General features: G+C 36.5%; 1 protein-coding gene across 1 annotated transcript in view; it reads left to right on the top strand.

Annotated features, from left to right (window-relative positions):
• The window catches only part of DPYD (dihydropyrimidine dehydrogenase), a 337,889-nt gene that overhangs the window by 25,507 nt on the left and 284,527 nt on the right, over positions 1–27,855 (top strand). The window contains exon 3 of the mRNA XM_038144404.1: positions 21,034–21,116. Within this exon, the coding sequence (XP_038000332.1) occupies positions 21,034–21,116 (83 nt within the window). The remainder of the gene's footprint in view (positions 1–21,033; positions 21,117–27,855) is intronic.

Below are 27,855 nucleotides of genomic sequence, written 5' to 3'. Positions count from 1 at the left end.
GCTCCATTTGAAGTCCATATGAACTTTTATTTGTTTCCACTTCCTTAAAATCTGAATTTGGCTTTTCGCTTTGGATTCTTTTAAAGCTGTTCTGATGCTGCCTTTGCAGAACTACTGTTGAAAGGAAGGTGGGAGTATGAAAATACAAAACTAATTAAATTAACAGCCCTCAAAACTCTGAACAAAAGCTGCATCTGCTGAGGCATGCACGCAGTGACTTTGTAATGTCTAATAGACTTCCAGATGGCAAACTTACATATTTCTTCAGAATAATTACACAAATGAAATTTTCACTCCTAGCCTGCTCTGAGACACTTTGGGTTGCCCATTTGAGGAGTTCTGAAGTGGAAATGGAATGTTAATACCTGTCTTTAGCCTTGGAAAAGTATCCTCCTAAAGGAAGGTTCAATTATGCTTTCAATGAGTGCTATTGTTTATTTACTGTGTTAGCAACCAAGTGTTGCTGGACAAATTATTTATAGTTTTAGTTGCAAGATTAGTCAGCTTTCCTTCAGAAATTTTAACTCGGGGATATGTATAATAGTAGGAAAACTCTTTATTGCTGTGTCACCCTCAGTGTTAGACCTAAGCATTAACACTCTTATTTCTTATGAGTCATGCTGAAAAGGGGTATAAACACATGCCTCTAGTTATCTGTGGGAACAAAGATTTCTGTTGTCCAGAAAAAATTAATAGTAGAAGAGTTTTGAAATAGCTGTTCTAATAGTAAGCATTAAAGAAGGGTGCAAAATTTAGGTCACATTAGATCATCAATTTACAGACAGAACAAAAGCAAAGGGATCAACTGTGAAACTGTGAGGATTTACTTTGATTTCAGGTCTTTCCTAAGTAGTTCAGGGTTGTTTAGACTTCGGATTAATATTTTTTTTGTGATTTATAACTCTTTATAATTCCATTTCTGTGTGTATTTTGTGCTTACTGACATTTAGGTCACCAGCTGGGGGGGCACACATTGTGTGCATTTGCATTGCACCCATCACACCGATTTCCTTGCTTTAGGAATAGGGTTTCTGAGCATTATGGGACAAGTTTTTTTACCTTGTACGTGTGCGGGTTTGTAATTTAAATGAAATGCACCTCCACAAGTTTTATGAATTGACTCGTCACTGGAGAATTAGGTGGGATATTCTAGTCCAGTCTTCTTTTTGGTAATGAAATCTTGTAGATACCTACTAAGGACAGGTGAGAAGTTGACATAGATCCACCTATGTATTCAGACTTGCTTCAGTTTCTGCATTTAGAAATAATTGTAACATTTGCTCCAGATGGAAATGCTGGAAGTATTTCAACACGACAAGAAGGTGAAAAGGAAATGGGGTTTAAATTGGTTTGTAGCTAATTGCCATAGCCTGTAACAGTATTGATTTTCTGGCAGTATTAGCATTGTTCTTTGTCCTTACATGTGCTCAGCCTGATCAGCATTGTGCAAAAAGAGCCTCTCTTCCAGGAACAAAATAATTTTGATGCTCACCTCTTTTTGGTTTTGGGGTTTTTTGGTTTTTTGGTTTTTTTTTTTTTTTTTTCTTTTTGGCAAGGGCTCACTTTGGGAAAGAGACTTTAACTGTACTCTAATTCTTTCCAGCCATTAGAGAGAGCCAAATTTTTCACCTTGTCTTTTTCTTGCAACATTAAGTTGCAACTACCAGATAATTTTGTGCTAATGATGGAGCATGAGATTTGCAATTCATTGTAAGATATAACAACTCATGTTGTTCATTACGTTCAGAGAACAAGGGTACTCCCTTAAAACAGTAGTAATAAGAGCGTGCTAAAACTTCTAACTGCTTTTCACTTTGATAGTATTTCTGTGGCTGTCACTTCTATATATAAACACCTGTATAAAGAAATTCTTTTAAAAAAGCTGTGTAAGTACCTCTTGATGCACCAATGTCCAAGCTTGCATAGAAAAATCTGTAAACAAGATGATCTTTCTCAGCTATAATGAGTGTGTTACTCTAAGTATTGCCTTCCAGTGAGGTGGAAAAAGTTCACATGATTTTTGTGCGTAATAATGTATCATGCTTACAGAATAATCAAGTTAGCATTTCACAAATAACTGATGGATTGAAGCAGAAATAGTGCAAATTGCAAACAAGTAGATATAAAAGCCAGTACACCGAACGCCTGAAATCAGGAACCTTAGTGAATAAATGTTTTTTCAGTGAATAATTTGTCCGTTTCTAGACATGTATTGATGAAGATCTATATTTATTTATAAAAAATAATCCCAAATATTGTAAAATAGAGAACACTCATTAAAGGAAATCAACTCAATTATAAATATAATCTAAACGTATAGTTTACCTTTGCAAATATTTATTTTTGTCTTCATTGCATATGAATATGCAAGTTTAGCTCTTTTCTGAATGGGTATACAATGGCAGATGTCTCTCTAATCGCTGCTCTATTCAAACATTAATTGGTAGAACATATGTAGAATTCTACTAGTCTGAATAGGTATAGGATAGCAGCAGTCTCTTTAATCACATCACTATTCAACCACTAATTGGTGTGATGATTAAGGGACATTAGAGGGAGCACTTTGACATCTGATTCTTTGAACTGATGTCTGCTCGAGCTGTGCTGTATTCATCGTGGCCAGACTGATTTCTTAAATAAAACGCTCTGATTCCCAAATGTGGAAAATATTGCATTAGGATCTATTGAGGTGATTAGGGAATTTGAGAATGATTCTTTTATTTAACTAGTGATTGACTGTATATGCACAAACTCTTCATATGAATAATACATGTGTTGCTGAGTATCAGAAAGAGCTGAGAAGTAACATCAAGAGATTTTCTCTTTTCTCATAGTGTCAATAATTAAATATTAATACGCATTTTAAAATGTACCAGTTTAATCATTTAGCAGTCAAATTCCTACTCATGCATTTTTTAGATTAACTAATTACTCTGCATTTTCTCTTATTGATAGCATATGCTGGCATTTATAACCCTTTCACTGGAATAAAGTGGTTTACATGTTTATATATGATATCACATATACTGGCTCTAAGAAATGCATATTATGAATTTCCTTGAATTTTATGTTTTATATGAGTTTCAATATCTTAAGGTGTTTTCATTAGAATATCTCAATAGCTCCTAACTTGCCTGGATGCAACAAATTAGTGGTTTTATGTGCATTTTCTGTGTATTAAATTGCAAATACCAGGTGATGGCAAGTTGTTCCAAATGCTTTCTTAGTGCTGCACAGAAGGTTGCTTCTCACCCCGTGGCTCTTCTGATTACTCTTCTATAGAGAAGCATTCACCTTTTAGTGAGCAGCATTTAGTTCCAGGTATATTTCTGATCTTAACCAGTTCAAAACAGAAGTGTTTCAGAGTTGCAAATTGTTTAGCTTTGCACTTAATTATATTGCAAAATGAAAAATGCTTGTCTGCTTAAAGTGCTGAATTCTACGGAAGTCCAATTCATTCCCCTTCATTAAAGCTGAGCAAACCAGAGTAGGGATAGGATCAGAAACCATCTTCACTGTCAATTTTCAACTTCTGCTTAGTATATTCTTTCAGATGTAGAATTCTATATACTCTCCTGTGGTTATTGGATGAAGGTGCCTTCTTATGCTCTGCTCTTTTTAATTTTTTTTGGAAAACAGAAAAAATAACAAGACTGGCTTGTCTTTCTTCAGACCTTCTACTCCCACCTTTTTTTTTTCTTTTGTAAGCTATTGCCTATGCTGAAACCAAGATTGCTCTTTCCTGTACTAGACTTCCCTCTTCTGTAGTGAAGGCCATCAGACATGTGCTGTTCCTTCTGCAAGAGTGTTTGATTATCTTGTATTTATGGCCCAAATTCTGACCTGTTAGTTTGATTTGATTTTGAAATTTTCTTCCTGCCTTTTGAAATGTTTAGTATTTCTTCATTCCCTGTGTTCCTTATTCCACCAAACATTATGATAGTAGAAACCATTAGTACATTAATTTTTTCCAATTAACCAAGTCACTGAGCGTCTTGGGTGAATCATGAATCATCTCGATTTGGGTTATTTTTTGGTGATAGAAAACAACCTAGCTGTTTTTCAGTAGTTGCACACTCACTGCATTTTTTTTTAGTCTAGTCTGCATTTTTAGTTGGCTTATGAAAATGTGCTGTGGAATAATTGGGGGGGAAAATGTTTATTCCAGATTTACCACATCTACTCTGCCAGTTATTCTTGGCCAGTTTTACATGACTGTGTTGGCGCTTTTTATATCACATTGTAAGTTTTAATATATGTGCTCCATTTTCTCTGCCTTGGGGGTATGATTTCTGTTTCCACTTTTTTTCTTTTTTTTTCCCCTCCCCCCAGTCCCCCTCTTTAAAGGAAAGTATTATGTCTGTCTCTTCTGACCTTTTGGAACCACAAGCCTTCTAGTGGGTGCAATTGATAGTGCTCCATGCATTGCTTCAGTTAGTTCCTCGATGACTCAGTGATATATGAGCTGAATCAGTCTGATTAACTGAATAAATTATTCTTTTTTTTTTTCCGTGCTCAAGCCTGCAATCCCATGTTCTTGCTAAAAATATATTTTTTTTAGTTGTAGTTATGGCTATGCTGTGCTATCTTCATGATGAGGGTGGGGAGGGTTGTTGATTCTGCATCACTTATTTTCTCTGTTGTACATAATCTGTACTGCTCTTCATTTTCTTCTTGCTTCTCATGTATATAGAACAGTTTTCTTACTATCATTTTACAGTTTTCTCCTCTTCCTATTTAACTTAAATTTGCATAACTTTCTGTTTTTATTCCCACAGTGTTTATGCAGTTCATTTATAGTTAGACATTTATCCACTCTAGGTATGTGTCAGTTTCCCTGCTTTTATGATTTTGATTTCCATGCCATGGGGGGGGGAGGCATGGTATGATCATAAAGGTATGCTAAGAATGCTCTTTTGTTTTGCTTGTTTCCTGCTTGTTTTGTTTTGTTTGTAGTTTTGTGGGGTTTGTTTTTTTTCTTTTTATTTGCTTTGCTTAGGAATATTTCCCTCTTGTGAATTTCTGTAGGGTTTGCCCTTTCTCCTGCTTTCCCTTTCTGATCAGTACAACTCTCAGGAGACATACCAGAAATTATCTTTCCTGAAGTTCACTATCCTCATTCTTTTGCCCTTACCATTTTCTGCACTTGATTGCAATCTATGACAGGGGTAAGTCATTGATTGTAAGACACTTTGGCTTTTTAAATGCAACCTGTAAACCACAGATCCTAATAATGGTAGCATGCAAGTATTCTTTGATGTGATAACTGACAAACTTTGTTACTAACAGTCATTTAATCAGAAATAATTATACAGAACTTTAAAGAGTATCGACTCATACCAACCTTATAAATTCTGATATGAATTTGAATGGACTTTATCCCCTTAGCAAGTGGATGAAGTCATAGAATACAGAATATAATTTTCATCAATATTTTGTTTAAAGTTCAATATAAATTGCATAGAACAAGGTGAACTGTTCAAAGAAATTAATTTTGAGAAGATTATTAGTATTTGAAATATCCAAAATTTATTTGGAATTTGAATCCAAATTTGTAAACAACAGTTTCACACTGAACTGTAAAACAGCTTTAAAAAGTTAAGGCTATGAGGATTACCCATAGGGAGCTGAAACAAATGGGATTGATTGGCAAAGCAAGAAATACAGAGGAAAAAATGAGAACTTTCAAAAGTCAAGTTGAGTCACTCTGGGTGAAAGAAATTAAAACAAATAGTAAAAGGTTATTCAGCTATATAAAACAAATAGTAGAAGATTCTTAAGCTATTTAAACTAAAAGAAATAAAAGAACAAGCAAAGTCAGTGTGAAGACAGGATTAAGCATCTTAGGTGTTGTCTGAAGTCTTTGTAAATTGTTGTCCTACTTCCAGTAAATTGGGAATGAAGAAAGAGGTAGCTAAATGGGCAGAAAAGTGCAGAAGTGGAAATTACACCAGACAGGCCAGAAGGAAATCTTGGAGTGTTTCATGTTTGGAGTCAAAGGAACAAAACAACATGCATAAAAGTATAGCAGATAAATTGATATATGAAATTACAAGCTTTGTAGAAGTGCAAGTTCTTGATTAAAGAATAGGCAATGCAGTTTGTGTGTGTTAAAAGATAGAGACCTGATGGGCAACTCTCGCTCTGTTGGTCTCATATTGGCAGCATGCAAAACTTTGAAAGCAAAATTTGAAGCAGAGATTTATTAAATGCATTAAGGAAAACGAAAAATAGAATAAGGCATATTGGGCTTTACTCTTAGGGATAAATTGTGACACACTAAGAAGGATTTTGGGTTTGTATTTTTGCCAATTAATAATGAAGTGTTATCTGCTTAGATTAGAATAGTAGCATGGATAAGGAACTGGCTAGAGGGGAAATGAGAGTGAGAAGTGCTTAAAAAAGATCTGCTGGTCTTTTAGCAGAGCTTTTTGAAGGATCAGTCTTCAGATTCATAACATTTAATATTTTCATTAATGAGCTTGACATAAATATTAGGAGCATGTTACCAGGAAGTCGACAGGCACTGTCAATACAGGAGGAACAGGATCATCATAAAGAACCGTGTGACACTGAAGTTTAGAATAAAAAAGATAAGAATAAATTTAATAGTGCAGTTAGGAGGCTGTACAGCCAAGGGCTGAGGATGAGAATAACTAGGAGCCTAATGTCTGGAATTAAGCAAGAAGAGGATTTAGAAATACCTACTGATCAGAGGGTGATGGTTTCATGAACTGGGTAAGAAAATCCGAATGTGAACTGAATGTGAAAGCAAGAGGTTACTTGTGATTGTCCAAGTTGTCATTTCTAGTCTCCTGTATGCTTTAATGTTTTGGACTGTGGGGATTAAGTAGAATAAATTGCATTTGAATCACATCAGATACATAGTGAGTGTCATTGAAATGTACATGGGAGTAAAGGGGTCTGCCTTCAAGTAAGGATCTGGTTAGTGGCCAGTAAACAAGGCTGCATGCTGAGCCCAAATGGTGAAAAGCTAATGACTAGGTGTGCCCTCTCTGTTGTGTTTTCTAAGTCATGAAACACTTCTATGTAAAATAGCATCTGACTGTGTAATTAAAACTGGGTTTGCTGCGTGTATGTGCAGGATCCAAATAAAGTTTTGTAACCTTTTTTAGGCATTTTAAATTTAAGTGCCTGACTCTGCAATGCCTATGTTTGTTTTATGGACTGTATGATCTGTGGGCTCTTTGGTGTTCTCTAGCCAATTCTACGTGCCTTACTTCAGCCTTCTATTTTTCCAAACATTACTTGGGGAATGAGGTTAATTGTGAACCTGAATGTTAGTTTCTGTCCTTTGTTTATTTGTGTGGCTCATTTGCAGTCTGTATTTACTAAGTAACATGTTGTAGCTGATGTAGATTAATGCTGTTAAATATCTTTTTAAGGTATGTTCTCTCTGATCTGCTTTCTTTTCACTTGCTACTGATGCAAGTGCTGTGCAGACATGAAATTGCTTTGAGGCTGATTTAGCTATATATAAAATTTCCAAGCAAGAATGCTAATTTTTGATGCCCTTCAGAAATACAGTGTTAACGTTTTCATCATTTTGTGGGGCTTCATTGTAGGTTTGTCCGTAGCTAAATGATGTAGTTATCTTTTGTTTTAGTGTTTCTAGTTTTTGACTCCCCTTCTAAGACTCCAAATACCCTTAAAGTTTCAGTCCCTTACATAAGTGTCATTTTATCCGCTTTCTTTCTCAGGGGTGGTTGGTGAAAGAAGTCTTTCACTGCTGTGGAGCGAAACAAAAAGGACTGCTGGTGAAGCTAGCTTAGTATCTTTGTAACTCAGTGTAGCTCATGCTGAATCATCATTACTTTGAGAAATATGGACTTAATGAACATTTGTTTCTAACTTTTGAAGAGGGAGCCGTAAACTTGCATTTTAAAGAGAAGTGTTAGAGGGTGAATTCGCTTTCCTTTCACTTTAGTCACATCTGAAGTAATTAGAAGTAATACAGATTGAAAATCTTTTAATATTGAATCTATAATTTTTGGGGACAAACTTCACTCTCCTTATAATTCCACTTCATTTTTGACCATGCTTGCACCATTTTTCCTACCCTATACAATCTGCAGGCTTTTTTTTTTAGTGTAAAGCTGTCAGAAGAAACCAATGAATCTCAGCTGCTAATGCATCCACAGTAACTATATAAGAGTTGGTTGAATTTACCACATTTTACTTGCATAAGAAATCTTACTTACATTCTGTTTCTCAAAGATTGTAACAGTAGTAGTATTGGTGATCAGGAATAACATAAAAGTTGCACGTGTTTTACAGAGTCCACTAGAGACAAGAGGGCAGTGTGCATCAGAGTAGGTGGCCATTTCTTGTGCTGTTGTTGATGCTTTCTCTGGGGTTTTTTTTTTCATTTGTTTTCTTCTGCATTTATTTTTCATTGAATGGCCAAACAATATGAGAAGGATCTTGCATATATTTGTAGCAATAAGTCTGAAAAGCTCTGTTGCCACCAGGGCTCTAGAAAAGCTGTGGAGAGGTACAGGGTGTTGCTAGGCAACACCGCATGGCCACAGATAGTATTTTTCTTTTAATTTATTTATTCTTCAGTTTGAGTGTGTCCTGCTTGGAGCCATTTGGGTAATAGTTAAGCAAGCACATAGAAATCAGAGAGCTGCAGGAGTGGAATAAAGGAATGCAATATAAAAATGTAAGAAAGAAAAAGCCATGACACATAATTAAATGACCAAGAGACATGAAATAATTAGTAAGAACTGGAGAGAAAAAGTAAACAAGCATAAGGAAATAAGAGCAGGAGAGAAAAAAACCCAACTTATGAAAAAAGAGAATAGAAAGATAGGGCACTATTGAAGAAAAATTAAAAATTGAAAGCTCAAACAGTTTATACACAAGGGTAACAGGAAGCCTGCTGCATAGGAATAAGAATTAAAAATCAGAGATAAAAATGACTTCAAGAAGAAAAAGGAGAAATTTGGTAATGATTTAAAAGAATTATGATTTTTGTTTCTTTTTGATTTGCATCATCGTGTTCATTCCTATTACTCTGTTTGCACATATGCAATAGTAGCAGTGACACTCAGGAGCTGGGGACTGATTAATAAGTCCAATATGTTTCCCAGAGAGGAAAAATAATTTAAAGTAAGAGTTTCAGTGTTATTTAGAAATGATTCAATCTGTCTATTTGAAAATAGCATTTTCAGAACTAGGTTATTGCATTTTATTGAAAAAATGTGGATGATTATGCCAAGGGTGTTAGGTCAAGCACTGGTTGCACAGAGGGAGTGGGTTGTTTATACTCTCTGAGTTAAACACGATAAGCAGGGGCAGTTCTGTCCTGTGCAGTGTTCAGGGAACTAAAAGGCCTTCACCTGCAATAGTTGGAGCCATTTATAGGTTTGAATAGCGTAGCAATGTGAGGAAAATTCTGTGCCAGAGCCAGCCTGGCTGAGAGACCCATTTAATTAGCTCGGGAGCTGTGCTACCTGGCCCAAATGTCTTGAGCACTGTTTGTGGAACCTGAATTAGTCTCCTCCAAACAGTGCTAAGCCAAATTCAAATCTAGGAGTCTTGCATTGCAGTTCTCTTCTGGTGTATCTTGCCTCTGTATGGCCCTGATTGCTTGGGAATTGCTGGGAAGGTTCTTGGCTGGTGCTTTGGGTCATGTTCATATTGTTCACCTCAGCTTGAACATGGCAATTTTCAAGAGACTAACAAGAAGAGGAATACTGCTGCCTGAGCTGTCTGAAGACAGGCCAGAAGGTTTTGGGAGAAAACTATTCAGACTGAGACATGAAAGCTTCCAAAGAAGTAAAAACCTTACAAAGAAGACAGTAAATGGGATACAGAACCAGAAGAGTGCATAGTGCCATAGTGAGGTATTGAATAGTTAGTGCATTTCTCTCTAACACGGTAAATGGAACTGAGGCCTGAGGCAATATATTTATCCTGGATGCTGTTCTCAAGCTACATGTGAATAAACAAGCAGCATTACAGTAGTATTCTCTTAATGCTCTTTTGAATGCCTTGCTGAATGATATAGCTACATGTGAGCCGTGTTCATTTCTGTGTATAGGAAAGTTATTTTTCTAATAATTCTAACGTAATTTTTACAGAAAATAAATCAATACCACTTATTTTCTTGAATTTCTTTTGTAAGATTGTAAAACTTGTTAAACATGCATGGTATCTTCAAAGAAGTTTTCACTTATTTGAGCAGTTTTCTCTAATTTTTGATTATGCCTGAATGTCTATAAATAGATGACACAGCAGATGGTGAAAACTTCATAGGATCTGCAACCATTGTAATAGCCTCATACCTCTGATTTTCAGATTTTTTTTTTTTGAAGGGAAAAACATTTTAAGTGTTTGTACTGTACTAATTGTTTGTTTCTTTCCCACACTGTCCCCACCAAGGCTTAACTTTCCACCTTCTTAGCAGTGAGTCTAAGCTTTTGTTTTGACTAACTTGGCTTGATGCATGATGTTTAAAAATAAGTAGTGTTGACTATTAAACAGCTTTGTGTGTCTTTCTGTGTTCTTCATGCTTTCCTTTTTTATTTTGCACTTCCATTTGTTTTTTCTGACTGTGTATATTACAGAGTCTGAGGTCGCTGTCTTACTGTATCTTTTGCAGTAAGGTTTGAGATACCAGTCATTGCTTAAGCAAAGTAAGAGATGCATGTAATTACAGTAGGTTTTGCGCAATCTTTTTTATATATGGTATTTTGAAAACAAAGATTTTAGAAAATTCTAAATCAGAATAGCTGATTTAGCTATTTTAGATGGCAATGAATATAAAATGTGCTTAAATACTTGGCTTTTCTGGACATCTCAGCACATATCTTTTGAATCTCAAAGATGGAAATAGAAGAGAAATTACAGCCTGGTTTTTTTGGTTTTTTTTTTCCTGAAGATACGTGATTTGTCAACTCACTTATGTATCTTCTCCTGGCATGTCTCCTGTCACCTACAGTTACTTCTGAGTTAACAGAGTTGAAAACATAAGAGCTGAGGTAACATGTTGTTGGGTGTTTGTATATGGTGTCCATACTTCGTAAATGAACTTCGGATTTTAAAAATATTGTTATTTTTATATTTTTAAAATTATTAATATTTTTATTCTTTAGGTTTTCATAAGCTATGACAGTGATGGAAAATCTGAAACACAATGCCACCATGTAACACAACTGTACTGAGGTCTTGATACAAGGGTTGTATTTTACTGTCTGCAGCCTTTTTTCTAGTGCATAGACATTTGTCAAGAGAATTGAATATTTCAAATGATTCCTCTGAGGAAATTTAGTCTTAGTTTCATATTTTGCTTTATTTCATTGCTACTTAAGCAGCAATGTGATAGTGATGCTAATTTTAGATAACACAGTAACCCAGAATATGTGTATATACTCTTCTCTGGATAATTCACCTGGTCAGGTACCTTAGTACTGTAGTAATATTTTTTGTGGAATTGTTTCAGTCACAACACTGAAGTATTTCAGATGTTGCTATTTTTTTCTCCTAAGCCAAGCAGATAGAGGATGGGATTTTTCCTGCTTCTTCTACCAGACAGATAATTTAAAAATAATTAAATAATAATAATAATAAAATATGAAGTTCATTTGTGAACTATGGACGCCATATACAAACACGCCACAAAATGTTACCTCAGCTCTTATGTTTTTAACAGTATGTTAACTCATATGTTAACTCAGAAGTAACTGTAGGTGACAGGAGACATGCCAGGAGAAGATATATTAGTGAGTTGACAAATCACGTATCTTTGGAAAAAAAAATAGGCTGTGATTTCTCTTCTATAAACTCATATTAAATACTATTTTATGGAAGTCTTTTAGCTGTTGGAGAGAATTAGGAGCACACAATTCAGTAAGTAGTACATGGAAGGGGGTGGTGCACGTGTTTCTATAACTGGCAGTAGAAAGACACGATCTAAGATGTGATCTTGTAAGATTAGGAGACAAGGACCTTGGTATGACGTCCTGTTGTGATTTAACCCCAGATGGCAACTAAGCACCACAGCCACTTGCTCACCCCCCAGTGGGATGAGGGAGATAAACAGAAAAGTAAAAGTGAGAAAACTTCTGGGTTGAGACACACAGTTTAGTAGGTAAAGCAAACCTGCACATGCAAGCAAAGCAAGGAATTAATTCAGTACTTCTCGTGGCAGGCAGGTGTTCAGCCACCTCCAGGAAAGCCAGGCTCCATTGCACAAAATAGGGACTTGGGAAGACAAACACCATCACAGAACCATTAAAGTTGGAAAAGACCTCCAAGATCATCAACTCCGACCTTCAGCTACCTACCGCCATGCCCACTAAACCATATTGCAGAGAGTAACCACTCTGGACCTCCATCCCTCCTTCTTTTTCCCCCAGCTTTATGTGCTGAGCATGACTCCATATGGTCTGGGATATGCCTGTGGTCAGTTGGGGTCAACTGTCCTGGCTGTGTCCCCTCCCAAATCCTTGTGCACTCCCAGCCTCCTTGCTTGGGGTCTTGATGCTGAGTAAGTGCTGCTCAGCAATAGCTAAAACATCCCTGTGTTATCAACACTGTTTTCAGCACAAACCCAAAACACAGCCCCAGAGCAGCTGCTATGAAGAAAATTAACTCTACCCCTCCCAATCCCAGGCTTTTTTGGCAAGAATATTATGCGGAACCATGAGAAATAGCTGAAGTAAATTAGCTTCTGCAGAACTGCTTGGGAAAAAAATTGTTTTTTAAATACTGAGGCAACTGCATAATGAAATAAAATGTTTTGTTGTGGCCTGTCTGAACAATACTGCTGTTGGACAATAAAATGTGCCATGTAGGAGATGAGAGGTGGCATCCTGGGCTGAGGAAGCAAGCTTGTTACATATAATTTGCTTTAATTCCACTACATAGGGTGGGACCATACTGTTTCAGGATGGTGTTTAAGCATTTAATTGTAAATTTAATTAATTCTTTAGCTTTTTAATTCTTTAACTTTTTCTTTATGCATGAAAAATAAGAGGTATCCTCTGAGTTATTACTCTCAAATATGTGGGGTTAATTCCTTAAAATCTTGATTGTTTTGGGTTCTAAAAGAGCAAGGACTTTTGGGTATGTTTTTCCTTATACTCTTTGTTGAAGGTCAGGAACATAATCTGTTCCGTAGGAGTACGGTTCTACCTACATTTTAAAGATTCTTCCTTTTTTCCCAGGTTATGAGCTCTGTAAATGTTAATTCTCAATATGAGTCTGGTCTTCACCTGCATAGTCTCATTTTATTTAATCTCAGTGAGTCAAGGGAATATTTACCTAAGCAGAGTAAAGAATCCCAGGGGAAGGGCAAGCCGGGTTGAGGTATGTGAAAGTAATAGGAGGGGAAGGGAGTACAGCATTTGGGATTTTTTTTCTTAGTCATTAGTTATATTTTCACTATCAAGTAGAAATAGTATATTTAGTAATTCTGTGATAAGCCTGTGTCTCTTTATTTCAATTTAATGCTCTTAAAGAATTAGTTTGTAAATTCATATTGAGAATACCAGGCTCTCCAAGAGAAAAAGCAAGACTAAAACTGCATTAAAAAAGAAACAGTATTTAGATGAAGCTTTTGATATTCATGATGTGTATTGTTCCCTGCTACAGAACCCTGTCCCATAAAAGGAAGCAGTCTTGCAACTGTCCCTTCAAATGCAGAGGGACCAGTATTTTGTTGCCAAGTCTTCTCATTCGTCTGCTGATTAAGTTTAACGTTTGTTTTGCAAAGAGAGAGAGAAATGTGGGAGGCAAAGGTTTTCCTTTATTTTTCCTCCCTGAACGTTTTTTTCGGTCTTTTAAAGCTGAGCCACAAGAGAAAGGAGCATTATAAATTGTCCTATCTAGTTAGTGGCATCACCTGTGTTCTCTGCTCCATTATTATTTCCAGCTGTGCCTCTGGTTTCTTGCATATCTTTTGTAGCTCTTTATTCTTTTGAGTTCCTTGGTCTACTATTTTTTGTGTTGCCTGCTTGGTCCTTTCAGAATGTTTTTTCTCACCCTCCGTGTATCACTACTATCTGATGTGTTATCCATTGCCAAAACACGTGGTGTCTGCATCTGGTCTGACAGCAGCAGGTTGAATTCAAGCAAGATACCATACCCTTATGTGAACATGAAGGCTGTGATAAATTTGCCACTTGAAATTTGTGCATGAAACAGCATGAAAAGGAAGTTAGCAGAATGCCATCTCTGCACTGAACATCTTTCACAGCTCCAGTAAAATTGCAAACTAGAGTGTTAACTATGTTTAACAAGTAATTAACTTCTATATGATTACCTGTCTTTAAGGATTAAATGTCCCATATTTTAAACTGGGAAAAGTTAAAAAAATCCAAAATTGTCTGCTTTCATTTAAGAATTTACAGTTGCTTTAACTGTAGTATTTCTGTAATAGTTATTACCAAAACTCCATGCTTGCTATTTCGGACAACAGCACATGCATCAGTATTTCCTGGTATCAATTCTGTATTAGCAATATGTTCTTGTTTGTGGAGAAAATGTGATACTTGTTCTTGAGTTTGCATGTGTGCTATTTTTAGTGCTTTAAATTAATATACTGCTAAAAAAATCCTGAGAAAATTAACATGGTTATGCTAATAAGGCATTGATTAAAGCCTCCCACAATCCTATGTAATGATTTTTTTATTGATTCTTATTTGATTACTAGCACTTAGGCTAGTTTTCTGTTGGAATTCTGCTTTTTTGTACATACTAAATCTATACTTTTCTAGGAGCTTGTCTGGACAGTGTGTCTGTATCATGTAATGAAAAAAAATGTTATAAAGAATGTTCATGTATTATGAATGGCATGCAGTCAAATGTTAGGTAAATACCTGAGGGCTCAATTTACTTTCTGCAGATATTAGGACTATGTATATATTTAAAATTTTTTTAAAAGGATCTGTTTTGCTTTGTGAACAACTGGTCACTTAGCAGTTTAAAGCTGCTCTTTCCCCCTTTTGGAAAAATAACCCCATGAGAATGAGTCACAGCAGATAGGAAGAAGAAATTTAGTAAGCAGATATTGCAAAGATGGTAATATGTTACAGATAGGATCAAACAGTCCTTTTATGTGTTTAGTTTTTAAGATTGATGCCATTTGCCAGAGGGCCTTACCTTAAGAACAGTTTTGTTTAGTTGCTCAGTATGAAGACAGTTTCAGGAGGCTTCCTGTATGGAATACTGCTATTGGCTCTTGAATAACATTAAAATAAATGCAATATATGTAAGTCATTTTACCCTATAGCAGATGGAAGCTTAAGTCATTGAGAGAAGATCAATGGAATCATTTAGCTTTTTGTGTTGTTTCAGTGTAGAAAGACAGTCTGTTCCAAATCAAGAGAAAAGTCTGCTAAGAATATTTAGGTTTCATTGAAGTAAAGCACAGTTCACATCAAAAGATGTGCTATTTCAAATTCATAACAATTGACTATTAGTCTGTTTTTAATATTTTTCTTTGGCATGTAATCCTGTTTAATTAGATTCTACTCTCTCTGTTGTTTCAAGATTCCATAAACTGGAGTCTTATATACCAGCTGCTAAAGCAGGAGTTACTGTCTAAATGATATTCACAATGAGTATTTGGAAGGTTTACAATTATACCCTTGCTAATAAATTGTGCTATTTTCCCCAACAGTTTTAAGTGCTAATCTTCAGAAGGCATTTTAAAATTAGCTAAAATTCTGTCAAGAGATTTACAAAAATTGTTAGCATGAAGATAATTATGTCACAGTCCTTGGACTCCATCTCTGATTGTGTGCATAAATCAGAAAATGTCAGCTGTGTTTTCCCTTAATAATTATCCTTGCAGCAATATATTACAGTTTGGATTACTATTATAGTGTTGCTATAGGTTTATAACCACAAGTTCGTTATTTCTGAAGTTTTCTGCTGGTGAAATAATTCACATTTCTGGAATAAGTGATTATTTGTGTTAACACTTCATATCTATCAATAAGAAGATCAATGTGAAAATCAGCATTCTAGACTTTTTTACACAGTCCCCCGAAAATAGTCACCTTTTTTGTTACTATTTTGTTAAAGGAGGTCACTTCTATAGAATGGCCAGCATTTTCAAAAGAGCTAGCTGATGTGGTCCCCCTTGCAGCATGTGTGGAGTTTGAAGTTTTAAGGACTTTTTGGACCAATATTTGGGAATGTTCCTGCTGAATCTGTCCTGGATGTAGGTATTTACAGTAGATTTTGTAGGTCCTCAGCAGTTTTGGTAATCTCTTGTTGGAACCTACCTCCTTAAACATAATGAGTTAAAATATCAGAGTGAGTTAGTAAATCCTTCAGAATTTGGACCAGGTTGTCTCATTTTAAGGACTCAGAAATTTAAGTACAAATACACTTAATAAATTAATAAATTAAATTTGTCTGCATAAACAGTAGGAAATGTGTGTTGACACAACATACTCTAGGAACATTTCTCATGGGTTATAAAGAAGAAAATGGGAAAATTAGTTTGTTTTACCTTTAGTAGTAAGAGTGAATTTGAACTGAATTGGTGAGAGCTGTTCTGTCTTTCAATTGCTGTACATTCCTTATGTTTAATACTCAGGAAGTTTGACATTAAAAATGTGAGATTTACTCAAGCTTTCTAAGAAAATTTTGTAAAACCTATGCAGAAGCAATGAATTCTGAGAATTCAACAATTGTAGTAGTAACCTTAAAAACCTCTTTCGTAGAAGAGAGATGGTATTTCAAGTAGGGCTTTTAATTTGGCAGTGTATCAACAAGGATAAGTGATCTACTCCAGTGATGCAGGCTGCCTTAGAATAGGTCTTACACTATTGTCAGTGCAAAAGATTTTTATTTCTCAACTATCTCAAAATATGTGTAGAGAAATTATCTGTAATTTTGAAAGTCTTCCGTGAAGTATTTCAGGATGGATTTAAAGTAGCAGGATATGGCTTAGTGTGATGCCACTCTTGTTTTGATGCTTGGAAGATTTATGGTTGATTTCAATGGGAGTGGGGTCATATTTAGCCCTACTTTATCACAGAATGGGCAAGTTTGAGTTATGGTCTTCCAAGAAAGACTCTTACTCCTGTTGTGGCAGAGGCAGCAGTGCTTTTGTCATTTAGGGACATCCTCAGTGGTGAGAGCAGACAGCAGACTGCTGTGCTAGTCTGTTGGTTTCTGGGCTACTTCTGCCAGATTCTTCATTTGACTCAAAGGGCCAAATGAAGAATTCCTTTTCCAGTAAGTCAACAAAGAGGGCTTTTTCATTCAAGACAAAAACACAGGCAACAAAGCTGAGCTGATGAATGTTGAGAGTTGGGTTTTAAAGAGTGTGACTTCACTTTTGCTGGAATATCCTAGGTTTTTATTTAAAACCTTGAGGGTTTCTTTATTTCTATTCTTGCTTGAGCTAGATGGTTTCTTCAACCAATGTCAGAGTACTTTGGACTTGTCACTTAAAATATCTGAAAATACAGAATTGTGAGCACATAGTCTTTGCCCCCAAAGCTTGCAGTTTATTTTATTAACAGAAATAAATTGTAGCAGGGAAAAGTCATATTTTTGTGGTTATGAGAGGAAGAGCTTTTCAAATTGTTAATTAATCTTCCTTCTTCCTCATCTTCATACACTCATTATTCATCTTTCTCATTTCTGATTATACATTTTACCAATCTGCTATGTGTCATGCCACAGATAGTTGTGAATATCCAGTCCACATCTCCATTTTTAACTAGCTGTCATGAAGCTTAAGATCTCATATGATAAATAAGCCATTTATTTATAGATAAAATAGAAATACTTCCTGCTCTTGCTTTTTCACTGAAAGAATTCAAAGTATTTATCCCAGAATCCTGTAAGAAACAGTATTTAGACTTAGGTGGCTTTTTTCTATGTAATAGTATTTTGACTTATGATGACCATGTCCCTAATTGCAACTCTGTATTTAGGCTTCTTCCCAAACTTCTCAAGGGTGATATTTAATTTAGTATCATGCAGAACTATAGATCTGCTAGCAGTGATAACATATACAGTGCTATATAATTATTGAATCAGAGTTAAAAGTTCTAGACTGTATCTATACTCACAAAAAATCACTTGGCAGTGAGCCACCAAAAGCAATTTTTTCATTGCTTGCATTTTGATTTTTTTACTTTAGCTGCTGCTCAAAATGAAACACCTTGGGCTTGAATTGCTCATTAGACTTAAATTTATTGTGATGTATTTTGGGCCAAAATATACTGCCCTATGCAATATGCTTATGCATATGAAATTTTTGGTAGCATGCATAATAGAATGAGCTCAGTTTTTGCTAATGATTTAATACTTCAGAATGTGAAACTCACCCCGGTCATGGTCTGCTGAAGTTTCCTCATTTTCCAGACATATTCTTCAGAGTATTCTCATGCTTACAGTTTCATTTCAAGCCTTTCTCAGAAACTGATACCCTTTCAGATGATCTATAATATTGCATGTGAGCTGACACTCAGACACATCAAGCACCATCTATGCACCTGTAGCTGTGCTTATGTTTGGAATTTCAGACACCCTTTTCTCCTTCCTCTGAGATGATCAAGCATGCTTGCATGAGTGGAAAAGCAGTGGGTATGATCTGCAGTTGCTTACTCTCCTGTTCAGTACAAATGTAGTAACTGATGACACGGTCCTATGAGATCATTCTCCTTCTTGAGTTTGCTTCTGGCTCAGTTTTTAGCTCATTTTCTTCAATGACTCTATGGTTTGCTCTCCAATTACTGTACTTTGCATGAGAGCTATTTGGCTGAAAGTAGCTGAGAAAAATACTGTACAGAAACAATTCTCAGAAATGGTAGAAGTAAGTTCATCTTCTTGGGTAAGTTCATCATCTTCAAGTGAATTGGTACAGTATCTATTCTTTGAGTCTGTAATTTTTTGTTGTTGTTGTTCTGGGTTATCTGGTCATTTTTATATTGGGTATATAGTTTATAGTTGAGATTGAGTATTTTGTGTGTAAGGCTAAATGATCACAGCATCTTCTTTAGATATGGGCTGCCTTTGTTGTCCTTCAGCCAGTTAACACAGTATGGTCTATATAGACAAATAGTAACTGAACTTATTTCAGCATTTTCTACATGGACAGGGCCAGTTATTTTAACTTGTACAATCTTGAGATGAGTTAGTATTGTGTTTGATAAAAATCTGTGTGCTTTGGATCATCTGTCATTTTTACATGCTTTATATCACAAGGTCAAGAATGAATGGTGTGATGCTCAGATTTTCTGAACCTGTAGTGAGGTGCTAGTGACACAGGATTGTGAAAACATTGGCTCTTGGAGCAGTATTCCAAATTATATTTCCTCTGGCTTCTATTTTCCTGGAGGATGGGAAGTTTAATTTTGTTTGCACAGGTACTTGCATCTTGGTATTGATGAATTGAGAAACCTCCATTTATTAGTATCCTTGATTTGGATTTCTTTTATATATTTTAAATGACTAGCCTGCCTTTATGCTTGGAGCTGAAGGTCAGTGTATGCTGATCTGATTAATGGAATAATTCATTGTACAGCTTCCATATTTCTTTTGCAATCCCTTTGACTCTTCAAGTATGATTTTGCTGTGCAAAGGACAACTGATTGTAATATAAGCAAACAAATGAACAGTCACTTTAACTGTGGGACGAGACTTACTGTGGCATGCATAGTTTTTACAAAGGAGAAAAAATATGTCAAAATATGTCAAATATGTGTAGCTCTGTTAATTCTTCTGCTCAGAAATGTATTGCTAAAGCATTAAAACTTTGTATTAAAAGGTCTAATCTTATCTAAAAATAAGGGTAGTTTAAATGTTAATTGGACAAGATAAAATATGTTACTAGGTCATTTATAAGAATCTAATAATTTCCTTTTCAGTAATGCTTTTGTAGCCTCAGATTGAATGTTATTATAAAAATAAAGAATCAATACAAATGAGAAAAAGCAATAGGTAACTCTTGTTGTATAGTTTTAAGATGTGGTCTTAAAAATTAATTCACTTATTTAATACTATGAAAGCAATATGACCAAATAATAGCACCCATAATGTCTTTAAAATTATGACTACATGTAGAGCCTGGCAATCCTGCCTTCGAGGTTGTTAGCAATAGGAACTGTTCTGCTTGCAACTTGTTTCTTTTAAACCCATATGGCAAAATTATGCCTCCCAGAGGTAACTTTTGGTATTGGAGAAAGTTGTTGTGTAGAACAGGGGTAACCTAAAAGCCTCCTGTATTGATGAAGTCTCAAGAGAATATAAAAATCCTATGGAAGATGCAGATGATTAGAGAATTCTTGTTCGCTGATATTTCCAACTCACTTTGTACAGACACAAATTACTGCACTTCCCAGCATCTTCTGAATCAATTTTACTGTCTTTGTGGCAGCAGAAGAAAAGCATCAGTGCTCTGAAGTAATGGAACCAGTCACACATTTAGTAATAATTTACAGAATATATCAAAGTTTTACTTCATTTATTGTGCCAAAATTGTTGGTTTCATATTACTTTTAGAAATATTGGTGAGCTCTAATGTGGAAGAAACATTGTGGTTGAGGTGTCTGTAAACAATTAAGCTTTTCAATTCTATTATGTTTTAAAAATTAAATAGGAATTAAATATGACTGGTTTGTGCCAACAACACTGCTTGTTTTATTGGGACAAAATTTATAAATTTTATTATAATAATAATAATAATAAAAATGCTCATTTAGGCTTCTCTTCTCCTGTTTGTGTGCTATAGTGGCATTGTAGCCTCACACAGAGATAAATGAAAAAAAATAAATAGAAAAAGTAAAAATTCTATAAATTTAATTATGGAAAATTTATAAGATGATTTCCATGACAGCCATATAATAAGATTCATGTTTACTTTAATTCAGAGTTCTCAATGTCTTTTTAATGATTCCCCTGTAATTAAAACAGAATGCATAATTTGAGGTAACGTAATATAAATCAGTTTTGTTTCAGTGATGCTGAATACTGTTAATACATGTCCAATGAACTGTTTAAGAGCCTTACCATGGGTATGTCCGTTTGTTGCAGAACTGTGAGAAACTGGAAAATAATTTTGATGACATCAAGCACACGACTCTTAGTGAGCGAGGAGCACTTCGAGAAGCAATGAGGTAAGTCTGGGTCACCATAGCAACAGTCACAGATGTGGTAAAGAAAGAGTCATTCTTCATTATTGGGGGAACAAATGAGTTCATTGCCACCATTCAGCTCTATTCTCTAAGGTATTAATTTGTCAGTGGAGAGGCTTCCCTTGAGGCTGTACTTTGGTTTTGAAGCTGCATAAATGTTAAGCCTGACTGCACAGTAAAAAATGTAAATGTTTAATTTGTTATTTAAAATGCTTAAGGGGTGCCTTGCTTTATATTTATACTAAACTGTGAGTGAATGAAAATATTGTTCATCTAAATTCTGTAAGTGTTAAAGCAATTGTACAATGGTGTCTGAACAAACCTGTATTTGCTTTAAATTGAATTTGATTTTTATGTATGTAGTTCCTGTGTACTCTGATTTTATTACCAAAATTAGGTGATTTTGGTTTTGATAATGGAATGTAAGAATCTGTCTGGTCCTTTATGTGTTGTAGAGATGTATATTTTATTTAATATCATATTGTTGCGCTTAAAACTTATTAGAGGAGGTTAAAATTAGTCAGAAGATGAATTTTCTGCCATCCTTACTTGGACTGCAGAGTATCTGGGTACAGGGCTCCAAAGTCCTGCCAGATAAAGTGCCTGGAAAAGGGAGTGATTAATATGCAGAAGGTGGTGGAATTGAAGACAGGTTTTCTAAAGTAACTCACCGAATAATCAGGAAGATGTTATTTATAGTATTATCTGTGGATCAGGAAATTATATAAGCTTCACTTTTAAAGGTTTTGAAATTGGATAGTAAAATGTAATGATGCAAACATAGTGCTTCATCTCATTTGCCTGATCTCAGAGTAAGTTCTTACACTTGAACCAGTGCAGTAAAAAGTAAAAACAACAATCCCCCTAAGAATCTACTTATAAAAATAAATACACCTATTTGCTTTGATAAATGGATAACTGTGTCCGTTATCCATTTAAATTTATGGATGCGTGTGAATGACTTGCTTTGCATGAATTATGTTCACGATGCTCTTCACATGTACACTGACTGTTTGAAAAGGTATTCTTACCTACAAGTATTGTGAACACTTCAACTACCAGTGCTGCAAATAACTGTAAAAACAATGGCATTCACCTTTCTAATAGTGATTTTTGCTTTATGCTTGTGTTGCTTCGTGTGTTTAGGGTTATCTCCCAGCGTGGTCGCTCACTTGTGTACGTAAATCTTGCATCTAGTGTCAGTAAATGGAAAGTGATTTAAAGTAAAGATTTGGGAAATTTTTGGCAAATGATGCTACCTTTAGTATTTCCAACAAATTGGATTTCAAGTTGCTGCTGTCCAGTAACAGTATTCAGGTTTGTGATGTTTTGCAATACATGACTCAGCAGGGATAATATTTTAAAAACTTGGGAGCTGCCAGCTCTTTGGTGATCACCATTGAATAGCAAGGGGAGCTTTGGCATTTCAAAGGTCATGTTTCTGTTACAAAGCCTGTTTAGAAGATTCTTGTGATTCTTTGCTGTGCAAAAGCACTTTACTATCTCATAAATTTGTATCCTGGCTATTTCTGCTAGTGTACAAGCCATTCTGAGAAATAGTTATTGATTGTGAAGAGTGGCAGATATTGTGCAGTGCTGGAATTCTCTTAATTACAGTCAGTATTGTATGGTTGGTTGTTTCCTTAGTTGATTTTTTATTTTGAGATAAAATATCTGACTTACTAAATTTATACCACTGTGTGTTTTTGTAACATACTCAAGTGCCATATGAAAGGTGCAAAATGTTAATTTAGAGAGGTATCTGCATGTAGGTGTACATATTTTTCTAAATGTGTGTAAAAGACCCTTGTTTAAGGTTGTACAGTTCTTTCAACTGCTGTTCAGTCGCCTCATTTACTGGGTGTTTGCATTTTTCTGTTTGAATCCCAAGATTATCTGTACTATTATATGTAATTCAAATGGTACATTTTTATAGATTCAAGTTCACTTTTCCTTTCCATGACAAGAGTGGACATTGGACCAGGCATGGGAGGGCATAGATTTGCTGACCTCAGTATTATGAGGTACCTGCCTCCTTTGGGTAAGGGAAGCTCGTGGAGAGGGTTGCACATTGCACAAAAGCACTAAAATCATGTGGGCATGAAAGCAACAGCAACAAAAAAATCCTAGTTGGATAGCTAAGTGGATATATGTGGATCTCAGATGAGCCTTAAGTTGAGTGGGCAGTCTGCCCAAATCCTCTCTGATTTCCCAGAGTGGTACTACTGGTCTGCCAGATGAGAAAGACAATGAACACTTTTTCCCAGTGCTCCTGTTTGGAACGAGACCTTCCATTTTAGCTTCATCTTTGAGAAAAATGGCGAATTTAATATGGGTTTCAGTACACTTCTAGTCTATGAGTATCTCTGTGCTCTGCATAAACAAATACTAATATCCAAGAAGGGTCTTGTTCTATTTCCAGCTCTTCAGTATTCAGTTTGAGGACTACATGAAAATTATCTTTCTTGTTTATGTATGTAGATGTATGCAAAATAAACTTTCTGAAGGGTTTTGAAATTATCACAAAGCCTATGAACTTTCTCTACTTCTACTTTACACTTATTTTAGATTTTGAATGAGATAATGAGCTGATAGTAGTTTGCCATTATTCAGTATATAGAGTAGTATTCTAAGAACTTGATTTACTTGTGGTTGCACATAAAATCCATAAAGCATTCAATTCAGTTAATGTTTTGCTTATTTTGTTAATGTACTCCAAATGTTTTATTTATTACTATATTTTAATGCAGCTTCAAAGCTGAAGTAAACAATAAAAATCCATTAGTTTTTTGAATTGGAGCTTATAAATGGACAGACTATTTCTTGCTTACCTTGAATGTGTATATGATAAATTAATTGGGTATTTTATGTAGTAACTTGTCAGAAAAATATAGCTATATACCTATAATGTCAGGTTGCATAAGTAAGAGCACTTTGTTATTTCATTAAACAAAGCTCAATTTGTTTTTAATATACAATCACTGTGAAAAATCTGGATCAGTAAAGCTTCATCTTCTAAAGTTTCATCTAGAATTTTAAAGTAGCTTTTAGACTGGTTTTTCTGCTACAAGGAGGTAAGTATTTGAGGAGCAGGAAGTGGTGTAGCTGAGTGCTGACACTGGGAGTCTTTTCATAGGTGGTGAATGTGAATGTGGACTGCATATAGAGTAGGCTTTTCTCTGGGAAAGTTTGCTTAAAACTAAGCAAACAGTAATGATACCCCTGCCCCCTCAAATTATAAGGTAACTTTAGGGAGAAGTGTGGCAGGAATCCAAACTCAGTTATTAATATCAAATTAGATGTTAATTAATGACTAAGATAAGGTTTACTGAGTTTCTGAGTTTAAAAAGGACAAATTTCAAAAAGCAGTAGACATCATCAGGCAGAAATTCTTTTTCCTGCTGAATCTGTTCATTCTGTGTACAGGCATTCATTGTTGTCATCGAGAGAATGAGAATTGATGAAATTGGGAGGTTGAAGATGATCTAAACGTGTGGTCTCTGCATTTTTTGATTGCATACCAGCAAAATGTTTTTGAGCATGTATCCACTGTATTTGTGTGTTTGTACATGTATTGCCCCTATACTAATATTTTATATGCCTTATAGAACACACCCAAGAATGGAAATTAAAAGAAAAGATAAAGATGACATAAAGGCTACTTAATTGAAAAAAATATCATTTATTAATTGCACAGAAAATATTTTCTTTCCACGTTGACGTGGCTTGTCTGATGCATACTCTGCTTTGGAGATCATTGATCAGGGCTGTCTTTCTGGCTCAGAGCAGGGTCAAGTAGAGCAGGTTGCTCAGGGCTGTGCCCAACAAAGTTTTTTACATCTTCCAGCATGGATGTTTCACAGACTGTCTAGGCAAACATGCTCACATTAAACAACAGAAAAACTGAAACAAAAAAAGCTGCCAATACCCTCCCCCCCCCCCACCTTTTTTTTTAAACAGAATTCCACTTCAACTTGTTTCTGTTGTTTCTTGCCCTATTGCTGGGGACTGCTAAGAACAATCTGACTCTGTTGTCTTTATTTCCTCTCATCAGGTATTTAAATGTTTTGATAAGATTCCCCCCTGAGCTTTCTCTGCTCAAGGCTGTGTGTCCCCACGTCTGTCAGCCTCTCCTCACATGACAGACATGCCAGTCCCCTAATCACCTCAGCGCCCCTTTGCTTGGCTCCCTCCTGTACATCCCTGTTTCCCTTGGCCTGGGGGACCCAGCACAGGACACAGCACTCCAGAACTGTCCTGTCAGTACTGGGCAGCAAAGACTCTCCACTCTCAACATACAGGTAATGCTGTGCCTGACACAGCCTTGGGTCTGCTGGCCTTTGCTGCAAGGACTGTCTCATGGTTCATCTTGTCCTTCAGGACCCCCAGGGGATTTCCTGCAAAGCTGATTTCCAGCTGGTTGTTTGCAGCCTGTGCTGGTGCCTGGGGTTGCTCTTCCCTGGGGGCAGGATTTCATGGTGGGTTTGTTAGTTGGTTTTTGTTTGTATGTTTTTTAATGTGGTTTCTGCAGGCTTGTTCCTCCAGCCTGTCAACAGCAGCCCAACCTTTTGGAGTGTCACCACTCAGTAGGTAGTAGATTGCTGGTGGTAGATTGGTAGATTTTGAATGCTGTATATATGTTACTATGTGTTCCAGGCCCCTGTCTAGTGTACATTTCATGAGCCTGGTGTCAGACAAATGAAGCCATAGCATTTCAAACCATACTTTTTCTAATGTTGCACTTGGAACGTGGTTGCAATTGAGTTGGTAAGCCACCATGGTGGGTTAAGGCAGTGAGCAATCAGCAAGGCTGGAGAGGTGGTAATATGTAAATGGGTCCTACTCGTAGGTGGATATGGAGATGGCCTGTCTTGTGAACACTGAGTATGTGTGAAAGCTTTGCAAGTCGAAATTAAAGCTGAGTATTTTTGTGTAGTCTTCTTGTTATTAAAGGAAAATTGAAACATATTCATTCTACTTTGAAATAGGAAAGGAAAGTTTGCTTATCTGTTTAAAATAGTATAAAAGATACCAAATTTCATTTAGAATTTTTTTTTGCATTCATATAGTTGCATATGGTTTTAGATAATATGAACAAGGGAGTGAAGCTTCAACTGTGATTTCCAGTTTTCTAGAAACAGTTTCTGTTAATGATGATATTCACTGTTGTCTTGACAACTGTGCAAGCTGGGGTTAGTAATAATCAGGCTTCTTTTAATATGGTCTAGACTCTCAGATGTATTTGACAAATAGTTTCTATGACTGGGCAAAACCCAAGAAAATTGCAGTGTAAGAAGTTCCAAGGTTTCACGAGTATTCATTAGTTTGCATAGTAAAAGCTGGAAATTTAAACATATAAACAAAACAGTTCTGCAGTGCAAACTACAAAGCATGTAGTAACCAATTTGTTAGGGCTCTGGCCTGAGATCTGGCAAATATGGGTTCATATTTGGGTTCTGAGTCAGGCAACTTGGTTTTCCCATTTTAAAAAGCATCATAGAGCTCTAAAGTTAGAGAAACACAGACATGAAGTATGAAATGAAAATGTCATGTTAAATGTGTTTTTGCTTTCCTGTATTGTTCTTTAACTATTCTGCAAGATAGGACCAATCTTAGGTAAATTGAAAGGGAAGGTGAATTAAGAGCAGTAAAGGCTTCTGGGTGTCCTGGTCCAGGTCCCAGAGATTGTTCAAAGAAATCCTGCTGGGAAGGTAGAAGCCTTTGAAGTGAATTCCAGTATTCCAAAGTTCTGTACTTCAGTAAAGCCTTCAATACTTTACAGCATTCTCCTGGAGAAGCTGGCAGCCCATGCTTGGACAGGTGCACCCTTTGGTGGGTTGAAAGCTGGCTGGACAGCCGGGCCCGGAGTGTTCGGGAATGCCACTGCATCCAGCGGGCGGCTGGTCCCCAGGGGCCAGTACTGGGCCTGGTCCTGTTTATTGTCTTGATAGATGATCTGGTCAGGGGGATAAAGTGCATAAGTTTGCAAAATACTCCCAGATTGGATGGGAGCCTTGATCTGCTGGAGGACAGGAAGGCTCTGCAGAGGAATCTGGCCAGGCTGGATTGATGGGCTGAGGCCGATGGCGTAAGGTTCAAAATGGTGGAGTGCCGGATCCGGCCCTTGGGTCACAACAACCCCTGCAGCGCTGCTGGCTGGGGAAGAGTGTCTGGAAAACTGCACAGTGGAAAAGGACCTGGGTGCTGGTTGACAGCAGCTGAACACGAGCCAGGTGCACCCAGGTGGCCAAGAAGGGCAGTGGCATCCTGGCCTGCATCAGGAATAGCGTGGCCAGCAGGAGCAGGGCAGTGATTGTGCCGCTGTACTCGGCACTGGTGAGGCCACACCTGGAGAGCTGTGCCCAGCTGTGGGCCCGTCACCTCAGGGGAGACACTGAGGGGCTGGGGTGAGTCCGGAGAAGGGCAGCAGAGCTGGGGAAGGATCTGGAGAGCGAGTCCTGTGAGGAGTGGCTGAAGGAGCTGAGGTTTAGTCTGGAGAGGAGGAGACTCACAGGAGAATATTCTGTTCTCTATGCCTGCCTGCAAGGAAGGAGGGTTTTAGCAAAATGGGGTTTGGTCTCTTCTCCCAGGCAAACAGTGATAGGACAAGAGGGCATGGCCTCAAGCTGTGCCAGGGAAGGTTCAGGTTGGACATCAGGAGGAATTTTTTCACTGAAAGGATTGTCAAGCATTGGAACAGGCTGCTCAGGGAAATGGTGGA

Source organism: Motacilla alba, chromosome 8 (genome assembly GCF_015832195.1).
Source record: "Motacilla alba alba isolate MOTALB_02 chromosome 8, Motacilla_alba_V1.0_pri, whole genome shotgun sequence".
In the NCBI taxonomy this organism is placed as follows: Eukaryota; Metazoa; Chordata; class Aves; order Passeriformes; family Motacillidae; genus Motacilla; species Motacilla alba.
This window is presented reverse-complemented; position numbering and strand designations above follow the sequence as displayed.